The sequence below is a fragment of the Schistosoma mansoni genome, chromosome 4 (assembly GCF_000237925.1).
Source record: "Schistosoma mansoni strain Puerto Rico chromosome 4, complete genome".
NCBI lineage: Eukaryota > Metazoa > Platyhelminthes > Trematoda > Strigeidida > Schistosomatidae > Schistosoma > Schistosoma mansoni.
In genome coordinates this window covers 7,127,402-7,139,837 of record NC_031498.1, presented here as the reverse complement: position 1 = coordinate 7,139,837, position 12,436 = coordinate 7,127,402, and the positions used below count along the sequence as shown (strand labels likewise).

The 12,436-nt window shown below is 31.0% G+C and overlaps 1 protein-coding gene across 1 annotated transcript in view; it reads left to right on the top strand.

Moving 5' to 3' along the window:
• Positions 1–1,212: 1,212 nt before the first annotated feature.
• The window catches only part of Smp_126870 (putative nk-6 homeobox protein), a gene marked incomplete at both ends in the record, with an annotated part of 44,758 nt that continues 33,534 nt past the window's right edge, over positions 1,213–12,436 (top strand). The window contains 2 exons of the mRNA XM_018796681.1: positions 1,213–1,668; positions 1,780–2,779. Coding sequence (XP_018651799.1) covers positions 1,213–1,668; positions 1,780–2,779 — 1,456 coding nt within the window. The remainder of the gene's footprint in view (positions 1,669–1,779; positions 2,780–12,436) is intronic.

Here is a 12,436-nt window from a genome sequence, read left to right as displayed (position 1 = left end):
TCCAGGACTCAGTAGTTGAGTGGATAACGCGATGACGTTTAAAGTAAACAGTGCTGGGTTCGAGTCCCAGAGTAAACATCAACTCTCAGATGCAGATACATCCAGCTGTCGAGTCCCAAATAGGATGAAACGCGCATCCTGGATTCCACTGCTAGCCGCTATCCATGTTTGCTTATAATTCTTGAGAATTAAGGCAATATCAAGACAATACCCACATATGGCACATATGGCCAATAAGAGACTGATCAATTTCAGTCCTAAACATCAAAAGGAAGATTTAAGCAAACAATACCAAGTGAATTTAGAAATAATAATTGTTAGTTATGTGTTATTGATACAACAAAAAAAACGAACATAGATTTCTTGTAAATATTTACATTTAATTTGAATTTAATTTTTCTACCCTATTTTCTAAATTAAATGATAATAATAATAATCATCCAATCATTTATAAGCAAATTATATTATCTATTCAATATAGACTACTAACTGACTATTTAATTGGTCAAATAATTGTATGTGTTTTTCTATACAATGACAGTCAATTAAGATCCTTTTTTTTTAAGAATTAGTGTGACGTTCATTTATACATATATGCAACAAATAATAGTATATAATGTGATGTATAATATCTATCTATGTATCATGTCTATATGAGTTTGTTACTTTGTTTGTATGTATTATTGTCTGTAAGAAGAGAGCCTATAGTTGCTTTAATTTAAATTAACAATGATTAGGTAGCAGACATTTGTTTTCCTATACCCTTAAATAAGAAAAGAGAGGAAATATAATATATTTATCATTTCTGTGAACTTTGTTAAAAGAAATCAGTAGGATAAAGAAAAATAACACCCCTTTCATAATCAGAAAATATTTATCCATTTTATGATATATTGATAAACACAAACATACAAAATAAAATTAAAACATTATTACTTTTATATACATCAATTTACATTTATTTATCAACCCTATCGAAAATAAATCAACTCACATTATTAAACTACAAAAATAAAATGGAACAATCATATTCAATGGCGTCAACTCAAACCCCTTTTATGACTGATTTTTATTGTTAGATTGCAAACAAACAAAAATATAATAGAAATTTTGCCAAGTAAAAGTGAACCCTTACATTATTCGCCATTCAATTCGAATATCATTATTAATCTAAACTGTATCAAGTATGAAAATGAATCTTTGAAATACAAAATGAATATGAATGAAGAATTAAATATTACTACAAGTAATAATGATTTTATATTGAATGATGAATCGAACAATTCATGGAAAAATTCTATAGATTATGAATCTTTCTATTCCACTCCCAATAATAATACTCATACTAATAATGGCATTACCTTTACTCCAGAAAAAACTACAACAAATTCTCCAAATAACAACAACAATGATGTATCTTATTCTTTTGATGAAACAACCAGACAAATAAATGATAAAATTTTAGATAGAAACAGTCGAAACAATTTTCTCATGGATACAATAAATGATAAAATAAAACAACCAGATAATTCATGTTATTCAATATGGCAAAATTTTGTAACAACCCTATTAAACAATAATAATAATAAACTATCCCCTGAGAAAGAAATCGATGATGCAAATAAATTGACAAAATGTCATTCACCACTTAATTCATCATACTCCAATGTAACTAACGATTGCACAGATTTTACTCATAATACTATCTGTGTGTCAACAGTAAACAGTAGTGATAATAATAATAATAATAATAATAATATGATCTCCTTGTCCAAACAGTTTAATAATACACCGAAAAAACGTAAAACAGCTTATGGAATACGTGATATACTAGAGGATTCTTGTAAAGACAATGAGATTGTTCAAAAACCGAATGATTTCAATGATAAAATCGACATAATTAAAAGTGAAAAACCAGAGAAACATTTAAGTGATGAGATTGAATCTGTCGAAAGTAAGCTAAATAAGAGTTATTTATCATGGTGGAATACATTACAGTCTTTAACATCATCAAATTTAACTAATACATTAGATAATTCTGTAAATAAAACAGATGATAATACACTTCAATTGATCTATCAACAATATCGTTTACTTGAAAAAATGTCAACATTACCAGAAAATTTTCATTCAAATTATTTATTACACTTAGCACAAATAAACAAAAATAACACAGAGAATAATCCCACGAATCAATCAACTTCTTCATATCAAAATCATTATGCAACTAATATTGATTCAGAAGAAAATATTGAAACTAAATCCAAGTTGAATCAACTACATTCAAGTATGAATTTATTCAAGCGAATTGTATCAAATTTAACCAATGAACAATTACCCCAACTATTATCATCGACAATAGGAGGGGCATCTATAACGTCAACGGCAACAGCAACAACAACGACGACACCTTGTTTAATGAAAAAAGAAGGATGTAATACATTTTTAGACTGTTTAAATAATAAACATTATAAATCGTATGATTGTGAAAATCTTTTCAATATGGCTGCAGCCACAGTAGCTGCCATGGCAGCTGCAGCATCAATGACAAGTTATCACCCACCATTAAATAATTTACATAATTCAACTCATCATACATCATCAAATTTATATGATTCATTGAATATATTCCAAAATCCTCCATTAACTGATTATAATTTGTCAAATCATAACATTACTACTACATCTGTAAATACAGTAAATGGCAATAATAATATTACAAGTAGTAATAGTAATGTTACATCAATTATGTCTAATAATTCATTTAATTCAAATATAAGTAATATTCATTTACCTATAGGATTATCAACAGGACATATGAATAGTGCAATTAATGCTATGCCTAATATTCATCATTCATTAACATCGCCTACATCATCATCATCACCATCACCTTCGACAGTTGTTAGTACAAGTAATAATGGAATAAGTTCAACAAATTCTTGGATAAGAACAAATGGTAAGTTGATTCATTAATTTGATGGTGTTTTTTTTCTTTCTAAAACTGGAATCTATTATAGTCATTAATAACTAGATCAGTGAGAATTTTTTAATAGGGCTTTTCCAGAAATAATCTTTCAGTTAAATCAATAATAATAGTAGGAAAGAAGTAAATATGGTCTTCAAAGAATTTCCTACATGGTATATTCTTTTCATCAGAGCTTAATTGAGAAAAGAGTCATTATTTACGAACGTGTATATTGCTTAATCAGTATAAATTCTATAATTTTTTAATTTAAACTGAGTATGTAGTGCTAATATAATGCGTCAAAATGTTTCTATTCGTGTTTATACGATATGTTTAAGGAAATATACTCCATAGATGATATCCATGAAAGATAAATTAAGTACTGATACTTTTTGGCTCTTAGTGGTACTCAAAATGAGATCAAACTTTTCTGAATGCTACCTGTAAATTAAATCATTTTCAAAAAAACTATTTCAACTAAACTAAAGACCCACTCTAGTTAAAAAGAGATCTTTTTTTACTTTTAATGTAAGGATCATGATGATCATCAACTTACTAATTTTTCATTTTTTGCATAAATACTGTTTACTAGACCAATACCGTTCGTTCAACGACTTCATGTATGTTATTATCCTTTTAAGTGTTTCATTGATTGTTTTTAATTTCCCATTATGTCAATAACAACATGTTATTTAACACTTTCGGGATAATTATATCTGATACACGTTTTATACCATAACTGCTTAGTACATGTAATTGAGAATATAGTGATACGCTCGAAAATGTGTAATATACTACACTTTAAGTATTTTCAAAATAAAAATATCTGTAAATTGCATTATTTTTTTAATTAGATCATCCACAGATTTTACTTCAGTATACATAGGAATTGGTACACATCTAGCATTAAGAGAGGAATAAACATTAACAGAATCAATATCATCATCCGAATTATAAATCTATTTCCCCATGTCTAGGCTTATTGCAGTTGTAAACAGTTAAATTTCATGTATTTACTGGATATACCGTTACCATATTATATCCTACCAGTTTTTGATAGTACTCAATAAGAGATATTTGAAATGTTATGAAGACAATATTTCTGTTATTGTTATTTCATATTGTAAATATACAGAACTGATTAGTCCGGAAACAAGAAGTGTATGAAGATTAGTTACAGTTGCCGATAGTTTTCATTATGAACTAACACAAAATGATAAAGCTATAAAACAAGACACTACAATAAGGTTATCTTGTTCTAGTTACAATATTCTCTACACCACATTTTAAGTTGATCATAGTTAATAGTTTAAACAGTTAGATACGAACCCAGTAGCCATATGATATTGTACTCGGTAGGCGAATTAAATTTCTTCGTTTTACTCAATATGTATACTGTTGAGAAGTTCCAGTGTGGGACTAGACAACGGTGTAGAAGTAGTAAAAGTAGTTATTCAACTGTAAATAAATGACTGCCTTCAGTTGCTTAAAGTGGACGATAAGTATTGCGATTATTTATGAATAACATTCTAGTTTAAATGGGAAAATGTTTTGTTATCACTAACTTCACTTCCTTAAGATGGATATCTCAACAGAAATTTTTTTTCTAGATACTTTGGTTGAAGTACCTGTAAAAAAGAAACAAACATAAATTTCATCATTTTGAAGAACATTTTTATGTACAAATAATTCATTTTAACATAGTCTCCAAAGTTTATCAAGGCCTCTTTAATGAATGAAGCTTTTTAAATGAGAAGTTAATGGTCAGCATTCAGAAATGAACTGTACTTAGTAGTTATTGAATATGAGTAATGTGTTAAAATTAGCGAACAAAAACGCCGCACTTCTATCTACCCAATAGAAACGAGAACCAGTTCTGACAAAAATAGCTGAATAACGTTCTGTAAAACCCAGAAACTGTTAAAGCTAATTTAAGTCATTAAAGTATTTACCATATAAGCAGTATATCCAATTATCGAAGTACCATATACGATTTTTAAAAATGATGACAATGGAGTACCCCTTTGTTTTAACTGACTTTCTTTAGTGTTATTTGATTATATTATCAGAATAGAGTTTGCATACACTACTAACTAAAAAATGTTTCTACTTCCAGGAAGTCGACTTAACGTTACTCAGTCCGTAATAAATTCGAATTAATTTCCAATCCCCTAACAAGTAATTACAACTAAAAATACATAGTACACCTTTGAAGATCATAGTGAAATACTCAACTTGAAATACACAGCTGTCAAAATACCCTACACAAATCAGGTAAACTGTAGTTGGTTTGTCGGTAAATGTATCACTGAAATGCTTTATAACAGCTATTTAAGAAATTTAAGGTCGATTATGATGGTTTCTTCAACAACAAAAAAATTCTAACTTATTTATTCAAGTCTGTTTTGTCAGACCTCAAATTATGGGGGGAATGCTGTCTATATCATTCTTTTAAAAACAGAAGTTATATATCGTATGATACTAACTAAACATGAATCTACATTCATCACTTCATTTCGTTTCTTGTTATATGTTTGATCTGAAAAGATATTCATAAAAAGTTCACATTAAAGTCAGTCTTATTCAAGAAAGTTTAGTTTGAATTTAAATAATGTTCAAAGTCACGATTTATACGAATGTAATAATACGAGCATTCTGAGAAACTAGGATGAGACTTTTCTGGATGAATCCAGCGTACATTTTTAATAAGCTTCAATATATACTTTTTAAAACCTAAGAAAAGTTTCCACAAACTACTTACAATATGTAAAGTTTCTTTAAATTTCATTGATATTTATCTATTTCAATAATATTTGTTCGTAAGTGAAGTCGCTTTAGAGTGGTTATGATAAGTTTTGATATTGTCTTTATTATTGTTCAGTTAAAATATTTTAAAGACTAAATCCACGTCAATATGAATGTTATTATTAAATCCATACTCTCATATTATCATTATCATTCTGTTAAATCTGTTATTTGTTACTAGGAGTTACGTAAGTAATATCATACATACAAAACAATCTACGTATAATATTGATGATATATTTATGTCCGATTACATTTCGTATATAATGTTAACCAAATATTATAAATTTATTCAGTTTTACTGTTACATAATAATTTGGAAATGAATAAATAAAGTTATATATTCACTGATTAATACAAATGGCTAATCCAGTAAATACACGAATTTCTTATTTTATCACCAATTATGTATTGAGTAACGTCAAATAATCATTAAGTATTCGGTGGGATATTTCAAAATTAAATAAGTAGTCATTTCTGAAATATGGAAATCTTATTATTATGTTCACAACCAAACAACTTATACCTTAGCCTCATATTAATTACTTAACTTTTCGAAGTTACATTGATTGATTACATTATGATCAGAAGGGGTTTTGTGGAGATTTAGTATTTTCATAATTGAAAACATGAGTCAATTGAAGCTAGATCACCATTGAAAACCTGGAAGCATTGAACGGCCGTTTCGTCCTATTGTGGGAAACCACTGGATGCCGGCTCAGTAGTCTATCGGTTAAGTGCTCTGGCGCGAGACTGATGGGTCCTGGGTTCGAATCTTGCGAGGCGAGGCCATGGGTGCGCACTGCCGAGGAGTCTCACAATGGGACGAAACGGCCATCTAGTGCTCCCAGGTTTAACTTGGTAGTCTAGCTTCAATTGACTCATGCTTTCAACTATGATTACATTATGTTTTATATACAACAAATGATTCAATAGCTAATATAATTTATAATGTATCCGTAGCTGTATATTGTTGATTTAATGAGTTTAAGAATTATTCTACATGAAATATTCTTCCCTTATATAACTATACATGTGATATTCTTAGTATTAAAGAAAAATGTTCTGGTTGTGTATCAAATACATAATAAATGTCCCCAAAACTGAAAACATGAATATTTACACTGCATGACATTCATTAAAAAATAGTTTGCTATTATGATAATTAAATATTACATAACTCAATCGGTTAATTTTAAGTAAATCAAAACATTTTACCATGTACAAAAAAAATATAAAAATTTTTTTTTTCAATAATCAAATCATTTTTTTTTACATCCTCTTGAAAAAATTGATCACCACAAGGTTTTGTTTTAGTTATACTCATAGTTTCATAACAAATTGCATGTTTTTTCAAGTGTCAATATTGAAAGAAAAAAAAAACAAGAAAATTAATCAACTTTTACATAGAATAAATAATATCCACTTTATTGTCTCCTTTAATCCATCATGTTATATGAAACTAAGGAAATAAAGAAACTATTTCAATAAATAACACTATAAAATACATTTATTATTACATTACATTTTAGCATTTATTTGGAAATGAAGCGTAAAATGAACATTTTAAAGAAAACAAATTACTAGTACAATCAATTCTTAAGTGTTCATTACATAAAGTGAAAATATGAACGAATTTTTTATTATCAAAAGGAGTTTTCTGAAGATTTTAGTAATTTTATGGTTGAATTCATGAGTCGGCCGTTTTGTCCTATTGTGAGACTCTTATTATACTCACTAGTCACTGGCTTCAAGAGGTATTTCCTGGGGTTCTAGTGAGAAGCAGTGGTCAACGGAGTTCAATTGGGTCTGTTGTGAGATTGTAACTCACTGAAGACAATGTCAGGCGGTGGAGCAAGTTCGTGGATTGGTTAATGTTAGACATTAATAGTATTGGATGCCGGCTCAGTAGGCTAAAGGTTAAGCGCCCGCGCACGAGACTGATAGGTCCTAAGTTCGAGTTTTTCGTTGCCTATAATTTAAGTTTATGGTTTTCCCTTTAATAATATGCTTGATAAAAAAGATCATTTCTACAGAAATGTAAATAACTATTTCTTTTTTGTAAGATAAAATGAGTTAGGTTAACAATTTGTTGACTAACAAATTAGTTATTGATTCACAATCTACATAATATTGAAAATTTGGTTCCATAGACATCTTTTTAAAAATATTGGAATAAGTTAGTTTGATCGAATACATCTTTTGTTGTTATGATTGATATTTTGTAATATATATTTACAATATTAAAGTAATTTGCGAAAATAAGTCCAGTTTGAAAATCCATCTTTATTATCACATATCAGCTACACTTCACTTTAATTCCTGAAATGCCCACGTTAATCCTCGAGAAGAAGCATAGGCCACCCACCATAATTCCAAATTACTGCTTGTCTCGTGATGTAGTTTGCTGATTTCTGCAATGTATGTCCTATTCACTTTCAAAGAAATATCTTGATTTCCCCTTCATTTGGAAATTGGTTTTTTCTCTCCCACAGTAGACTGTTGCTGATGGTATCCAGTCAATGGATATAGAGTATCTTGCGTGGACAATTGTTTATAACTATTTGTACATTTTTGATGATGGTTGTTGTTGATCTCATAGTTTCATCTTCGTACTGTTTTCACGTCCGTATTGAAGTTTGTGACTTTGATCTTCGTTCAAAGTTGTTTTGAGTCCTATACGTTGTCCAGGTGTAGGAGTGTGGCCCTTGCTTTTACGTTTACATTCGATCCCCCTTGTTCATCGATGATGCTACCCAGACACGTGATTTTTTCCACCTCACCCAGTGCTTCTGCATTAAGTGAGGTTGGGTTGGTGTTCTCTGTGTTATATTTCAGGTTCTACTTCTCCCTTGTGTATGTTGAGGCCTAGTGATTCAGAGGCTGGTGCTACACTAATTGTCTTGACCTTCAGTTGGTGATGTGTATTGGATAGAAGGGTCATATCATCTACCAAGTCCAAATCGTCTGTTTTCATCCGACCTGTCCATTGTATTCCGTGCTTCCTCTCACATGTGGAGGTCTTCCTAATGTAGTCAATCACCAGAAGAAAGGGGAGTGGTGAAAGTAGGCAGCCTTGTCTGACACCCGTCCTCACTTGAAATTCATATGTCAGTTGGGTTCTATGCATGACTTTGCAGTGTAATCTGTCGTATGAATTTTGTATGATGATGATTTTCTCAAGTACTCCATAGTGTCGAAGATTTATCCATAATATTCTCCTCTCCACATTGTAAAATGTCTTCTCATATTTAAGGAGGTTGATGTTTGGTGACGGATTCCATTCAGTTTATTACTCATTATTAACTCGTGGTGTTTCGATTTGGTCTGTGCACGACTGATCTTCATGAAATACAACCTATTGATCTCGGAGTTGGGTGTCTGCAGAATCCTTCATTTAGTTAAACAACACTGTTGAAAAGTTTTCCTGATACCAACAGTAGTGTGATGCCACTGTAATTATCATACTAGCTCAGATCCTTATTTAGTATCTTTTTGAGGTATCCTTTTTTCGCTGTTCTCTCTAGTTTACAATATTTCCCTCCCAGTATCTTCGTTATGTCACAAAGTTGTCTCATATTTCCTTCTCTTGCAGCTTCTTCTACTTTCGTTGCTAGCTCTTCCACATATTTCTGCTTGTCGGCTCTAATACTCCTCTTCACTCCCCTGTTTACTTCTGTGTATTCAGCTTGTGCTTTAACATTCTCTGTTCTTGTTCGACTGTTTTTAATTGCCGTTTTCCTGTTCTTCCTTTCTTTAATTTGTGAAGGGTTCCCATAGAGATCCATTCATTATGATGATGCTGCTTGCGGTCCAGAACCTCCTGACATGTTGAAATTAGTGTCTCTTCGATCCCTCTCCAATTCTTATCCATAGTAGTTTCTTCTTTTTCCAGTAGATCTTGTAAGGCTTGGAACCTGCTGTTGAGAGTTATCTTGAATTCGTTGAGTTTGTCACTGTGTCAAATGGAGGCTGTTTCGAAACTTTGTAATGCTGTTTCTCTAGTTGTCCAGTGTTACGTTTGTTTCAGTTTCATCTTGTCAACCAACAGGCAGTGATGTGGAGCTATGCCAGCTTCTGCCTTCGTTCACTTGTCTTCCATCGATCTTTTGAATTTTTTACTGATATAAATATGGTCGATCTGGTTCTCTGAAGTGTAATCTGGTAAGACGAATTTAGTTTTCGATAGTGTAACAAGAAGATGACGATTATCGGAACTATGTGATATATCAGCTCAATACATTTCGAACTATCTGGTCACAGATATACTTCTCAAGAACAATTATTTATCAAAATAAAAGGTCAACTAGACTAGAAATAGAGGGTAATAGGAGATCAGATCTTTTATTTTTACATATAAATGTTCTTAACAAGTATATGTGTAATCAGATTGTTCGGAACGTATTGCGTTAATATATCACATAGTTCAGATAATCTTCGTCTCCTTAATACGCTATCGAAACTTATCAAAGGGACTAAGTGCTTTAATTTAGCATTGTGTATGAGTTTGTGGTGGAATATTGTGCCTTCCATAACCACTTTGTTGAATGTACATACAATTAGTCCCTTTGATAAATTTCGATAATGCAATGAGAAGACGAAGTTTATCAGAATTATGTGATATTGCGTTATCGGAATGTACATACATTTGAGAACCTGTCACCATTCTCGTCCCTATTCCCAGTTCATTTCATTTCATGATATCTTCATATGCAGTGTTGCTCATTCGAACTTTGGCTTCTAAGTCTCCTATCAGAATGGTTAGGTCCTTTTCTGAGCTTTTCTTTATGATTGATTGCAGCCTCTCCTAAAACTGATCTTTATCGTCTTCACTGCTATCACTGGTGGGTGGATATTACTGGATAATATTCATTGTGATCATTTCCTTCTTTGTTTTGAAGATGATGATTATGAATCCATGAAATTCCCATCCTGTAAGTGCTTTTCGTGTCTCTTTAAACATCATCAGTGCAACTAACTGTTTATATGAGGCATACTCTTCTTTGTGACCAGATTACAACAGCACATCACTCGAATCTAACTTTTTTTATCCAGCTTGGATCCGATGTGTTTCACTCATTCCGAGCACCATCACGTTGTGTCTCCTCATTTTCGTAGCTATTTGACTGTTCCCTCTAGTCCTTCATATGTTTCGGATACTCCACTTACCTCTATTAACTAGAAGTTGCATCAGTCTCATGACTTCCGAAGAATCTTGACCTTCACCATGAGGTTTCATAATTCTTCTAAATGAAGATCGTTGAACTTTCGGTGTCGAGTTTAAATGTGTTAATTGTTTATTCTGGTTAGCATTCTTTAGCAAGATTGTTTTCTATGTGATGGGATTGCTGACTCTATGCTCAATCTACCCCCTTCATACAGACTTGGGATTGGCAGTAATCTTAGTACAGCTGCAGGTGGAGTTAATGTCATTTAGATAATTATTAAAAATCAAGGATTAGTAGACCCTTGCTCCCTCCTACTTTGAACATCCTTAACAGTTTACAAGAACGATAAGTCATAGAAATAAACTCAGCACCATCTTATCTACAGGTGAGCTCAGAGAACAGTTAAACGGATACGTTACAATTTTCTAATTTTTTGTTCAAGTTTAGTGATTTGTATGATGAAAATTGTATTTAAGTTAATTTAATTGTTATCGTAATTACTTTAGGTGATTGGAAATACATCTATCCAAGCTACCACATCAGGATGTCAAAAAAAATAAATCTATAAGTTATTTAATGCCAAGGTGCTAAGAAGTGTCATCGATGGTAATAAAAAATAAACACACGAAGTGTAAGTAGAAATTAACAATTGAATTCAGGGAATGAAATTTAAAATGTAGTACTACAACTCGAAATTTAGAGGACAAAGAAGTCAAGTCATTCCATCAATTCACATTCATCGCCATTCATGTTATAAAAATTAAGGTAAATTGTTGAAAATGTTCTGATGATCTAATGAAGATACCAAAACATATATATATATATATATATATATATATATATATATATATATAAAAGGTTGCTTCAGAGATGGCCCTCCGCAAAGACATATTCTGAAAAGCATTTGCTGTTTTCATCACACATCCTACAACACACTAAGGTAACACAATTAAAAATAATTTTTAAAAAAACAGTAGAAAGTGTCGGGTATAGAAAGTATTGTTTATAGGATAATATTTATCTCTTATTCTTCTACTCATTGTGTCTACCAGAGTCTGTCATCATCTTCCAAGTTCAAATATTTATTGCTTTTAGATAATTACTCAGCGTCTGTTTCATCGTTCTGAACAGCTTCACTTCTACTTTTCCCTATCTTAAAATAACTTAAGATAAATAATAGTCTTCGCAATATCTACTGAAAACACAAGAATTTTCGTATTTGAATTATCAGTAAAAATAGAATATTAATTGAAACCGCTAACAGGGCTGGATAGTTTAATCGTCTAATTTTCACCGACATTCTCATTGACATAATAAATGGAGGGATGATTTGAATTACTTGCTATGTAACGCAGTAGCTTTTCTTAATGATCTAGAATGTGGCTGCTATCTATCAATAACAATGCTATTACCATATATAATTTTGTTACTACTGATTGTTATATGATTTCATACATGAAATTGATCATAAATTAATGTCAACAGGCCTATTGAT